This window comes from Manis pentadactyla, chromosome 5, assembly GCF_030020395.1.
Source record: "Manis pentadactyla isolate mManPen7 chromosome 5, mManPen7.hap1, whole genome shotgun sequence".
In the NCBI taxonomy this organism is placed as follows: domain Eukaryota; kingdom Metazoa; phylum Chordata; class Mammalia; order Pholidota; family Manidae; genus Manis; species Manis pentadactyla.
In genome coordinates this window covers 92,592,293-92,606,486 of record NC_080023.1, presented here as the reverse complement: position 1 = coordinate 92,606,486, position 14,194 = coordinate 92,592,293, and the positions used below count along the sequence as shown (strand labels likewise).

At 35.6% G+C, this 14,194-nt stretch overlaps 1 protein-coding gene across 2 annotated transcripts in view; it reads right to left on the bottom strand.

Annotated features, from left to right (window-relative positions):
* MCUB (mitochondrial calcium uniporter dominant negative subunit beta) overlaps positions 1-14,194 on the bottom strand; it is a 93,577-nt gene that overhangs the window by 9,067 nt on the left and 70,316 nt on the right. For both annotated transcript variants that reach the window (XM_036920893.2, XM_057502526.1), the window contains exons 2-4: positions 8,919-8,994; positions 8,243-8,413; positions 4,944-5,048 (exon numbers count right to left, since the gene is read on the bottom strand). In XM_036920893.2, the coding sequence (XP_036776788.2) occupies positions 4,944-5,048; positions 8,243-8,413; positions 8,919-8,994 (352 nt within the window). The remainder of the gene's footprint in view (positions 1-4,943; positions 5,049-8,242; positions 8,414-8,918; positions 8,995-14,194) is intronic.

Genomic DNA, 14,194 nt, shown 5'->3' with positions numbered 1-14,194 from the left:
ATGAAGGAATTCTACATGAAGGAATTCTACATTAAAGGAATAAGGAAAGACAAAAACTTTTTCTTTATTCTTAACTGCTCTAACACAACAGCTTGTTCAAGATAATAACAGTAAAAATGTATTCAATGATTATAATTTACTTATAAGTGAAATGAATGATGAGGGACAGCAGGGAAGAATTAGGAATACATGGTTGTTATGGTTACTATAAGGTACTTGCAATGTCTGTGAAAGAGTATATATAGTGTTATTTGAAAGTGGACTTGGATTAGTCCAAAGCCTAGGGAAGCCACTTAAAAAAAGAAAAAAAAAAGGATTGTTACTGACTGATATGCTAAGAAAGAAAATGAATTATATAAAATGTTCAATTAAAACCACAAAAGGCAAGAAAGATTAGAAAAAAAATTAGGAATAGAGAACAAGGGCAACAACTAAAAAAACAGTAATGAATATGATAAATGTTAACCAAACTATAGCAATAATCACTTTTAAATATCAGTGGTCTAAAATCACCAACTAAAAGAGATCAGACTTGATCAAAAAATAAGACCTAACTACAGACGTGTGTTTAAATATAAAAACACATATGAATTAGAAGTAAAGGGAGGCAGAAACATATACCATGCTAATACTAACCAAAACACAGCTGGAAAAAAAAGTTGTAACTATGTGTGGTGACAGATATTTACTACACAAACTGTGGTGATCATATCTCAATATAAACAAATATTGAATCATTATGCTTATATCTAAAACTAAAATAATGTTATATATCATTTATGCCTAAATTTTTAAAAAAGAAAGCTGTACTAACTATATTAATTTCACATAAGAGCAGAATTCAGAGCAAAGAGAGTCATTACAGATGAAGAAGGACATTACATATAACATAATTACATAAAGAAGTCAATTCTCCAAGATGACATAACAATCCTTAATGTGCATGCACCTAGCAACAAAGTGTCAAAATAGGAGAGACAAAACTGATAGAACTGCAAGGAAAAAGAAATGAATCCAGTAATGGTTGGAGACGTCAAGATTTTTCTATCAAAAATGGAGACATCCAACCAGCAAAAAAAATCAGTAAGGAGTCAGCTAAACTCAACAGCCCCATCAGTCAACTGGACAGAATTGATATCTATAGATTACTTCACCCAACTACAGCAGAACACACATCCTTCTCAAGCCCAGGTGGAACATTCACAAGGCAGACATCATTTTGGGCCATAAAACACGCCCAAACAAATGCAGAGGTATAGAAATCATATAATTATTGCTCTTAGACCACAATGGCATTAAAGTAATCAATAACAAAGAGATGATAACTAGAAAAATCTTAAAATATTTGGAGATTAAAAAATACACTTCTAAATAACATCTGGGCTAAAACAGAAATCCCAAGAGAAATTAAACAATATTTGAACTAAATTAAAATACAACTTACCAAAATTTCTGAAATGCAAAACAAGCAGTGTTCAGAGGAAAATTTATAACATTGAATGCATACAGAACAGAAATAATAAGAAACATCTAAAAGCAATAATCTAAGTTTCCAATTTAGGATACTAGAAAAAGAGAACAAATTAAATTCAAAATAAGAAGAAAAGAAAAAATGAAAATTACAACACAAATCAATGAAACTGAGAACAGAAAATGAATAAACAATGAAACTGAAAGCTGGTTCTTTGAAAAGATCAATAAAATTGATAAACCCCTAGACAGGCTAAGAAAAAAAGAGAAGACATAAATTGCTAATATCACAAATGAAAGAGGGGACATCACTACAGACTGCATTAACATTAAATGATAATAAGGAAATACTATGAATAATTCTATACCTGCAAATTTGATAACCAAAATTGACATATTCTTTCAAAGACATACTCTGCAAAATAGACAAGATAAAATAGACAATCTGAATAGGCCTATACCTATTTTTAAATTTAACCAACAATAATCTTCCAAAATGGAAAGCACAAAGCCCATGGGTTCACATTTAAGGAAGAAATTATAGCAGTTCTCTATAATCTCTTCCCAACGATAGAAGAGGGACTATTTCCTAACTCATTCTATGCGGCTAGCATTACCATGACACCAAAACCAAAGACATTAAAGAAAAGAAAATTATACACCAATCTCTCTCATGAACATAGATGAAAAAATCCTTAATAAAATATTAGAAAATTGAATCCAACAACATATAAGAGCTATATACATCATGACCAAGTGAGACTTGTAACAGGCATGCAAGTTTAACTTATGAAAATCAATGAAGGTAGTACATCAACAGACTAAGAAGTACAATCAGATGATCATAATCAATAGATGCAGAAGAGCATTTGACAAAATCCAATACCCATTCACGATGAAAATCTTTAACAAACTAGGAACAGAGAACTTCCTCAATTTGATAAAAACATCCAACATCATATTTAATGGTGAGAAACTTGAAGATTTCCTGCTAAGACCAGATAAAAGGCAAGATGTCTCCTCTTACCACTCTTCAAAATATTATTGTAAGTCCTACCTAATGAATTATGGTAAGGAAATAAAAGGTGAAGAGATTGTAAAGGAAGAAATAAAATTGTCTTTGTTGACAGATAACATGATTGTCTATATAGAAAATCTGATAGAAATGACCAAAAAAATTCCTGTAACTCATAAGGAATTATAGCAAAGTTGTAGGATACAAGGTTAATATATAAAAGTCAATTAATTTACTCTATACCAGCAATGAACAAGTGGAATTTGAAATTAAAAACACACTGCCACTTACATTATCACCTAAAAAACTAAAATACTTAGGTATAAATCTAACAAAATATATATAAAATCCATGAAGAAAACCATAAAATTCTGATAAAAGATGTCAAAGAAGAACTTAATAAATGGACAGATATCCCATATTCATGGATAGAAAGACTCACTATTGTTAAGATATGAGTTCTTCCCAACTCCATCTACAAATTCAACACAATTTCAGCCAGGATCCCAGCATATTATTTTGAAGATACCAATAAACTGATTCTAAAGTTTATATAGAGACCGGGAATAGCCAACTCAGTATTTGAGAATAATAAATTCAGAGGATTGACACTACCCAACTCCAAGGCTTACTGTAAAGCTAGGATAATCAAGATGATTTCGTATTGATGAGAGAATAGACAAATAGATCAATGGAACAGAATAGAAAGCCCAGAAATATATTTACATAAATATAGTCAACTGATCTTTGACAAAGGAGCAAAGCCAGTAAAAAGGAGTAAAGACAGTCTTTACAACCAATGGTGCTGGAACAATTGGACATCCACATGAAAAAAAAAGGATCTGAATTCAGACCTTCACCCCTTCACAAAAACTAACACAAAATGAATTGTAGACTTAAATGTGAAATACAAAACTATAAAACTTCTAGAAGGCAACATAGGAGAAAACCCAGATGACTTTGGATATGGCAGTAATGTTTTGGATACAACACCAAAGACACAATTCATGAAATGAATAATTAATAAGCTATACTTTATTAAAATTAAAAACCCCTGCCCTGCAAAAGGCAATCTCAAACATACAAGAAGATTAGCCACAGACTGGGAGGAAATATTTGAAAAAGATCTGATAACAAATTGTTATCCAAAATATACAAAGAAATCTTAAACCAACAATAAAAAAATGGACAACCTGCTTAAAAAAAATGGGCCAAAGACTCGACCAGACACATCACCAAAGAAGAATACAGATGGCAGGGAAGAATTTGAAATCATGTCATTAGGCAAGAGTAAATTAAAGCAATAAGCTACAACTACACATCTAGATTAGAACAGTCAAAATCCAAAACAGTGGCAACATGAAATGTTGGCAAGGATGTGGAGTAAGAGTAACTCTCATCCACTGCTAATGAGAATGCAAAATAGTATAGCCACTTTGGAAGAACTAGCTTGCCAGTTTCTTACAAAACCGAACTTACACTCTTACCATCTGATCCAGCAATCATGCTACTTGGTATTTATTAATTAGCCAAATGAACTGAAAACTATGTACACACAAAACCTGCACACTAATGTTCAGAGCCCCTTTATTCACAATTGACAAAACTTGATTTTCAGGATGTCCTTCAGTAGGTGAATGGATATATGAACTGTGATATATCCAGGAAATGGACTATTATTCAGCACTAACAAGAAATGAGCTACCAAGCCATGAAAAGACATGGAGAAAACTTAAATACATATTAGTAAGTAGAAGAAGCCAATCCGAAAAGGCTACCTATTGTATGATTTCAACCATATTAAACTCTGGAAAAGGCAAAACTGTGGACACAGTAAAATGATTAGTGGTTGTCAGAGTCTAGGGGAAGGAGGGATGAAAAGGCAGAGCACAGGGGATTTTTGGACAGTGGAAGTTCTCTGTATGTCACTGCATTGGTGGACACATATACATTTATCAAAACTCACAGAATGTACACCAGGCATAAACCCTAACGCCAGTGATGATGTATCAATGCAGGCTCATGGTCTGTAACAACCTAGGGCTGAGTGTAGAGGGCAGAGGTCCAAGAGAACTCTGAATTATCTGTTCAATTTTGCTATGAACCTGAAACTGCTTTAAAAACCCATCTATTTTTTCAAAAAGGAGCTGTACAACAATACACACTTCAGTTTGTGGTTTTCAGTCTCCCTTCTTAGCCCTGTAATGTCAAATTAAGCATTCAGGATCCTAAAGTAAAGACTTAAAAGTCAAAAAAGAATATATGAGACTAACAGCTCTGCTAGGCAACTCCTACTGATCATTTAAACCTCCACTAGAAAAGCTTAAATATCAGTTCTACAAAGCCTTCTTTGGCACTTCGTCAATTAAAAAGATTCTTAAGGTAATAAAGCCTGCTCCCTGTAGAAGTCTCACACTAAAGGGAAATGTTAAGACAGCTGCACAGCTGTATTACTTACCTTTCTTGGGGCACTGTACATCATATGTTATTTTATTAATAACAAGTTTAAAATCATTCATTAGCAAAATTTCCATCAAGGTCGAAGCTGGAATTTCACTGCCATCTGAAAGATGGAAAACAATGAAAAAATACGTCTTTGTTTTAGAACAGCAAGAACCATTTTCCAACATATAGAAAAATACTAACACCCAGGTGTTTACAATACAATAACGGACAGTTGCCTTTGGGATGCTCCTGAATATCCAATATTGTTCCCATTGCAAGGAATCCTCCCTTGCCACTCTACCTCCCTTTACACCGGACCACACGGAGCAGGCCCTCCCTCTCTCACACTCTGTCAGCTGGACTGGGATCCAGACTGAGGTCCCTGGCAAGGTCACACAAAGATGCAGGGGAGGTGGGAACTCTTCACAGCAAAGGCCAGCACAGTGACGAGGTGGCCAGGTAGAAGCATCAGCAGCAAAGCCCATCAGGCCCTTGCTGGGCTGACCCGGTCTTTGCTCTTGTCCTCCCGTCCCTGCCCTCTTCCAAGCAGGGCCTTCTGTCAATCCCCATCTCAGAGCCTGCTGACACACTCCTTTGCTTAGTCTGGACTATTTCTGCGACTTACACCCAAGTCACTGTTATGTGTAGGCACACAGGTAGTAACATTTTTTAAAGTCTACCTCTCTCTTATTTTTAATTCCCAGAAGTGATGGATCTATGCTAGCTGGAACCTGGTGGCCTGCCGCCACACCCCACCCCATCCCTTGCTAGCTAGGAGAAGATGAAAAGAGGCAAAGCTGAGAGGGGATGGGGATGTGGCAGGGGTGGTAATGAACATAATTAAATCTAAGGAGTAATTTGCCTGTGTGATTATTTTACAGAGGTGGAGAGAGGTAGGAGAGATTTCAAATATCCTAGGGAACATTCCAGAAAAAAAGATCTCTTGGGAAATTTTAACCTCAGTGTGCTTTGCACAGCTTCTCATATAGCCTAGTTTTGTTATTATATTTTTTAACTAAACTTTAATGTAAAACAGGTGTTAAGAAAGCAAACTCATTAAACAATAAGCAAAACTCTGGCACTGGCGAGCGTTTCTCTTTCTATCATTACCCTTTCAGAATGGCCACAAATAATCATGTGATATAAAGTCTAGGATGTGTATTTTTTCCTGGCCTAGCATTAGCATGGCTACATTCAACCAGAGCTATTTAAGCTACCTCATATGCATGACCACAGGCATCCTGCTAGTAAAATTAGGAAGAACCTGGTTGCCTGACTCCTGTTTGGCTCTCTCTAGTTCTTTTGTTCCAGAAGGCATCAAGTCAATGCTGCACCTGGGTCTGTTCCTAGAAGTTGGCTGTTTGGGTTCCTGTTCATCAACTGGGGTAACATCATTTGCCCAGGAATTGCCAAATAATTCAACCCACACAATGGGCAAAACTGTGACAAGCTTTGAAAAATCTTTTCAAGCCCATATTAAATGCAGGCAAATTCCACCCACAGAGCCTCTTTTTAAAAAGATAAGCAACACACCAATCATCTTATTTGACTTTATAAGTATCATTTAAAAATTTACATTTTAATGACTTCAAACCTGCTTCTTAAAATATTGCTATAAAAAGAAATCAACCAAGCATGATTTTGCAGTTGAAGTACTACATTATCCTTTGTAATAATACAGGAACAGCAAAAGACTGACGTGAAACACTTTTAAGGGACTAATGATACAGCACAGAATTTTTCATCTATTCTTGGGCAAGTATTGACTTAACCCAACAGAGTTTTCACTCAATTCAAAGAACCCCTTTCCTCTCAAATCTCTACTATTTTTCTTTGTGCTTTGTGTTTCAGAGCTACTCAAACTATTTTTAAAAATAAGCAGGGTACACTTCAATCATTGTTTTAACCTTACTTACTTCACTATTTAACAGAAACTGAGCACATACTAAGAGGCAAGCAGTGTGCTCAGCGCCCTTCTGAGTTCTGGGTGTGGATCTGCCTCCTCCTAGAGGTTCAGGAAGGCAGTTCCGACCCCGTAGAGAAGGCCCCTGGGCATTCTGTGCTCCTGGGCCGGGACAATGTCTGTCTTAAGGGATGAAGCATTAGACCATTTGTGGCCATAGGACTGAAACCTTATTCTCTGATCCTGGTTTTACTAGAAAGAGCTCCCCTTCCTGTTAAATCCAGAGCCTCTACAATAACCTAATTTCCCTAATCTGCCCCTCCCCTCCTACTTTGATCCAGCTCCCTCCAGGGGAGGTCACAGTGCAGCTGGCGCCTACCTCTGGGCCTCCCCCTGGAGAGCTCCTCTCCCTTCTCACAGCTCCCTTTCCGACTTATCACTCAAATGTGACTTAGTGAGCACTTCCCCCCAACACCACACACATCTCCCCCCAACACACTCTCTTCCCCCTAAGCCTTATTGTCTAACAAATTTGCTTCTTTATCTTGCTTCTTTTTCCTCTTTAAATGTAAGCTCCATAAGAGCAGGAGTTTTTGATCTCTGTTGTTCTTTGCTGTAGCATATATGGTAGATGTTCAATAAATATCTGTTGATCAAATAAAATCTTGAATCTCTATTTTTCCAACTTCTGCATCTATCCCTTAATTGGTTCTGAACTTGGCCAGGAAAGAAGAATGGTGATTTCCTTCTCAAAACTGCAACAGTAATCACTACCTTTAAAATAAGTTTATTCTAAACATGCAATACTATAACAAAATAATGCAAATTTATTTACTTACCTATATTTGTAGCCTTCGTATGTTGGGCTTGGGTAAAGAATTATTCCATTTCAGGGACAGTAGATCTAAGACCATTTCAGACCCCAAGGGCATAAAAGCTATATCCTAAATTTGTAATATCTAAGTGATTAACTACCTGTGTTGGTATTAAAAATACATTTTTCCCTGAGAATTCCATTAAAAATATACTAGACTGTAATTGATTTGTAGCAAAGACTTAACGAACTATTTGTGTATTTTCATTATTCACTGGCTATTTCAATCACTCAACTGCATTTCATTTTCTAGTTATCTAACTGAATGACTGTCTTTAAAATTTGTTCAGAAAAAATTCTGGGGCTAAGTTTATGAACTAAGTAGCTGAACCTTGTATTAACTTATTTCATGAATTTTTTATTTAACAGAGTTAATTTTTTATATTACTGATATAAAAAAAATGAAGGCATTACTCAAGGCCCACCATTTATTATATAATGAATCAAAGAATCAACTTTCTAGAAAGGTAAAGAACCACAACAAAGGTTCAGAAGAAGAGAAAAAGACGAAGTTGAAAAAAAAACATATACATACCTGCTGTGAAGATGGCTGCAGTTTTGACACCTTTATCTTCATTTTGTACGTCCTGAAGGAATGAACCAACTGTCGATAACATTGGTTTGACTACAAATTGACAGCGCTCTTTTCTGGATGGCAAAGTAAGAGTTATCAAGGGAAGGCCATGTCTATGATTGACAGTTATTGCTGTTAAGAAAAAAAAGATAATAATATAGGAATGGATAAATTTAAAAAAAAAAACTTTAAAATACAAAAATTCTAGAAGGAATGCTTAAATATGGAACTCATAATCCTCTGAATTCCTAAAATAATTTGCATTGTTCCTATTGCCTTCATTACACCACAGTTTACATATTCCCTAACCATCCTGTAACATTTTATTATGTATGGATCACACTTTATTATGGTTTTCTGCTTAGAGTCTTCCTGGGTAAAGAGTTAAGTTCTTGAGGGCCGAAACTGCTTCTAATTAATTCATCTATAACTCCCCTGATTGTCAGGGAGGAAGTTTACCAAAAGACATCAGAGGCATTATGGGAGCAGGAAAGGGAGGAACTGAACCCAAAGGACTACGTGTGGGGCGGGGAGGGATGCAAAAAAAGTCTGTTTTGCTCAAAACATATTTCTCACTTTATGTAGAAGAATGGAAATAAATTAACTTAGTAATCAAAGAAGGGCTAAGAAAGCTTACCATCAAGGGGCGCCATTGTACTGTAAAGTTGTGACTGATAGCATTTCAGATTTCCACAGGGCTTCACACACAAAACCTGTAAGAAAGATTTACTTTTTTTTCTTTTGGGAAAAAGTGTCTTTGCCAGATTTTTTAAGCTTATATGACAATCATGAAGAAAACTTCAGCTTCCCACACATACCCAATAAATAAGCCCTTAGAGAAGCCCACGAAACCTTTCTGACTATTGTGTTGCCCATATGGTAGCGACTAGCCTATGTGGACATTTAAATTTAATTAAAATGAAATAACACAAAAATCCAGTTTCTCAGTTACCTTCATCACAGTTCAAGGGCTCATTAGTCACATGCCTAGTGGAGACCATACTGGACAGTGCAGAAATAGAACATTTCCATCCTCACAGAAAGTTAGACTGCATAGTGCTGCTGGGTCTGGAACTTCTGAATAGCTACCTTACTATGTTTTTAGGGTTTGTGTTGGTGTTTGTACTGCTGCTTGAGGAAGCCAAACGATGTCATGGTGAGCTGTGTGAACAGAGACTGTGGTAGCAGAAAGAATAGGCCCTGAAGATCTGGAACTCAAACTTCTACAGCAAAGTAGTTCTTTCATATTCATCCAGTTTTTATAATGTGTCAACTTGTAAATAGTTTCTTCACAATGTTTTCCAGTAATTATGCAATGAAGAATTTTTATAAATTGTATTTTTCAGGTTTTTATTTATGAGAGGATACACTATTAAAATAATAAATCACTAGCTAAAAATGTGCTCACTGCTATATAAAAAAAATGACACTGACTCAAGTGCTGTTCCATTAGGCTCAAAATCAAAACAATCTCCTCAATAAGAGAAACAAAACATTCAAATACATATTTCTAGTATAAGCACAACATAGGCAATTAGTTGCAACAAAATATGTCACATTAATTTAAGACTGTTCATTTGAATTTTATTTCTAAAAATATAATTCACAACAAAGATGAGAAAAAAGAAACCTGATTATTTCTTAAAATAGATGCTACTCAATGAATGAACATAGTAAAAGTCCTCCAAGTTTACATAATGGCTATTATAATACCGTCTATTACTTTTAGTGGAACTACATGAAACTGAGAAAAATGTATACACATGAAAACAGAATTATCTACCAAAATACTTCTTTAAAATTATTTAATGATACAATGATTCATCATTTATTAAAATCAAATATAAAAATGAAAGGGATAAAAATTGAAGTCCTTCCTTTACTTCTCCACAATCTCTCCAACTTTCTCCTTCCTTGACCAAAGTTTAGTTTGTTTCTGCTAAGCCTGACTAAAAGCCCCATCCTTGGGAATGTCCTCCAAGATCTCAGTTTCACCAATAATTCTGTCTAGTTGCTTTACCCTCTCTCACCCTCTATTCTGATCAAATTCTTCATCCTTCTACCATCCCCCAGATAACATCTGACCACCCTAGCCTCCCTTCTCAAGAATCCTGTTAGGTCAATTAAGTGAAAAATTACCATACTCTTTTTTTTTCTGGTATCATTAATATACAATCACATGAGCAGCACTGTGGTTACTAGATACCCCCATGATCAGGTCCCCACCACATACTCCATTACAGTCACTGTCCATCAGTGAAGTAAGTTGCTATAGAGTCACTACTTGTCTTCTCTGTGCTATACTGCCTTCCCCGTGCCCCCCACTACATTATTTGTGCTAATTGTAATGCCTCTTACTCCCTTTCTCCTTCCCTTCCCACCCACCCTCCCTGGTCCCTTTCTCTTTGGTAACTGTTAGTCCATTCTTGGGTTCTGTGATTCTGTTGATGTTTTGTTCCTTCAGTTTTTGCTTTGTTCTTACACTCCACAGATGAGTGAAATCATTTGGTACTTATCTTTCTCTGCCTGGCTTATTTCACTGAGCATAATACCCTCTAGCTCCATCCATGTTGTTGCAAATGGTAGGATTTGTTTTCTTCTTATGGCTGAATAATATTCCATTGTATATATGTACCACATCTTCTTTATCCATTCATCTACTGATGGACACTTCGGTTGCTTCCCTTTCTTGGCTATTGTAAATAGTGCAGCGATAAACATAGGGATGCATATGTCTTTTTGAAACTGGGATCCTGCATCCTTAGGGTAAATTCTAAGAGTGGAATTCCTGGGTCAAATGGCATTTCTATTTTGAGTATTTTGAGGAACCTCCATACTGCTTTCCACAATGGTTGAACTAGTTTACATTCCTACCAGCAGTGTAGGAGGTTCCCCTTTTTCTGCATCCTCAACAACATTTGTTGTTCCTAGTCTTTTCTATGTTGGCCATCCTAACTAGTGTGAGGTGATATCTCATTGTGGTTTTAATTTACATTTCCCTGATAATTAGTAATGTGGAGCATGTTTTCATTATTTTCAGGTGCCTGTTGGCCATCTGAATTTCTTCTTCTGGAGAAATGTCTGTTCATATTCTTCGCCCATTTTTTAATAGAGTTATTTGTTTTTTGGGTGTTCAGGAATGTGAGTTCTTTATATATTTTGGATGTTAACCCCTTGTTGGATTTGTCATTTACAAATACATTCTCCCATATTGTAGGATGCCTTTTTGTTCTTCTGATGGTGTCCTTTGCTGTACAGAATCTTTGTAGCATGATGTAGTCCCATTTGTTCATTTTGTATTTTGCTTCCCTTACACGAGGAGATGTGTTCAGGAAAAAGTTGCTCATGTTTAATTCAAGAGATTTTTGCCTATGGTTTCTTCTAAGAGTTTTATGGTTTCATGACTTACATTCAGGTCTTTGATCTATTTTAAGTTTACTTTTGTGTATGGGGTTAGGCAATAATCCAGTTTGATTCTCTTGCATGTAGCTGTACAATTTTGCCAACACCAGCTGTTGAAGAGGCTGTCATTTCCCCATTGTATATCCATGGCTTTCTCACATATTAATTGACCATATATGCTTGGGTTTATATCTGGACTCTCTCATCTGTTTCATTGGTCTATGCGTATGTTCCTGTGCCAGTACCAAATAGTCTTGATTACTGTGGCTTTGTAGTACACCTTGAAGTTGGGGAACATAATCTCCCCAGCATTATTCTTCCTTCTCAGGATTGCTTTGGCTATTTGGGGTCTTTTGTGGTTCCATATGAATTTTAGAAATATTTGCTCTAGTTCATTGAAGAATGCTGTTGGTATTTTGATAGGAATTGCATGGAATCTGTAGATTGCTTTAGGCGAGATGGCCATTCTGACAATATTAATTCTTCCTATCCATGAGAATGGGATGTGTTTCCATTTATTGGTATCCTCTTTAATTTCTCTCATGAGTGTCTTGTGGTTTTCAAAGTATAAGTCTTTCACTTCCTTGATTAGGTTTACTCCTAGGCATTTTATTCTTTTGGATGCAATTGTGAATGGAACTGTTTTCCTGATTTCTTTCTGCTAGTTCATCGTTAGTGTATAGGAATGCAACAGATTTCTGTGTATTCATTTTGTATCCCACAACTTTGCTGAATTCAGATATTAGATCTAGTAGTTTTGGAAGGGAGTCTTTAGGGTTTTCTATGTACAAAAAAAATATCATGTCATCTGCAAACAGTGACAGTTTGACTTCTTCCTTACCAATCTGGATGCTTTTATTTCTTTGTGTTGCCTGATTGCTGTGGCTAGGGCCTCCAGAACTATGCTGAATAAAAGTGGGGAGAGTGGGAATCCTTGTCTTCTTCCCGATTTTAAAGGAAAAGATTTCAGCTTCTCACTGTTAAGTATAATGTTGGCTGTGGGTCTGACGTATATGGCCTTTATTATGTTGAGGTACTTGCCCTCTACACCCATTTTGTTGAGAGGTTTTATCATGAATGGATGTTGAATTTTGTCAAATGCTTTCTCGGCATCTGTGGAGATGATCATGTGGTTTTTGTTCTTCTTTTTGTTGATGTGGTGGATGATGATGGATTTTCAAATGTTGTACCATCCTTGCATCCCTGGAATAAATCCTACTTGATCATGATGGATGATCTTTTTGATGTATTTTTAATTCAGTATGCTAATATTTCGTTGAGTATTTTTGCATTTATGTTCATCAGGGATATTAGTCTGTAATTTCTTTTTTTGTGGTGTCTTTACCTGGTTTTGGTACTAGAGTGATGCTGGGCTCGTAGAATGAATTTGGGTGTATTCCCTCCTCTTCTACTTATTGGAAAACTTTAAGGAGGATGGATATTAAGTCTTCACTAAATGTTTGATAAAATTCAGCAGTGAAACCATCTGGTCCAGGAGTTTTCTTCTTAGGGAGTTTTTTGCTGGTAATTGGTCTATTCAGATTTTCTGTTTCTCCTAGGCTCAACCTTGGAAGGCTGTATTTTTCTTTTGTTAGCATATAATTTGTCATAGTATTCTCTAATAATTCTTTGTATTTCTGTGGTATCAATAGTGATTTTTTTTTTTCTCATTTCTGATTGTTTGTGTGTAGACTCTCTGGCTAGAGGTTTATCTATTTTGTTTACTTTCTCAAGGAACCAGCTCTTGGTTTCATTGATTTTTTTCTGTTGTTTTATTCTTCTCGATTTTATTTATTTCTGCTTTAATCTTTATTATGTTCCCCTTCTACTGATTTTGGGCCTCATTTGTTCTTCTTTTGCTAGTTTCGTTAATTGTCAGTTCAAACAGTTCATTTGGGATTGTTCTTCTTTCCTGAGGTAGGCTTGTATTGTAATATACTTCTCTCTTAACATGGCCTTTGCTGCATCCCACAGATTTTGTGGTGTTGAATTATTGTTGTCATTTATCTGCATATATTGCTTGATCTCTGTTTTTATTTCATCATTAATCCACTGATTATTTAGGAGCATGTTATTAACCCTCATGTGTTTGTGGGATTTTTTGATTTCTTTGTGTAACTTATTTATGGTTTCATACCTTTGTGATCTGAAAAGCTGTTTGGTATAATTTCAATCTTTTTTAATTTACTGAGGATTTATGGTTTCATACCTTTGTGATCTGAAAAGCTGTTTGGTATAATTTCAATCTTTTTTAATTTACTGAGGATTTATGGTTTCATACCTTTGTGATCTGAAAAGCTGGTTGGTATAATTTCAATCTTTTAATTTACTGAGGCTCTTTTTGTGGCCTAGTATATGATCTATTCTTGAAAATGTTCCATGTGCACTTGAGAAGAATGTATATCCTGTTGCTTTTGGATAGTGTTCTGTAGATGTCTGTTAGTTCCATCTGTTCTACTATGTTGTTCAGTGACTCTTTGTCCTTACTTATTTTCTGTCTGGTTGATCTGT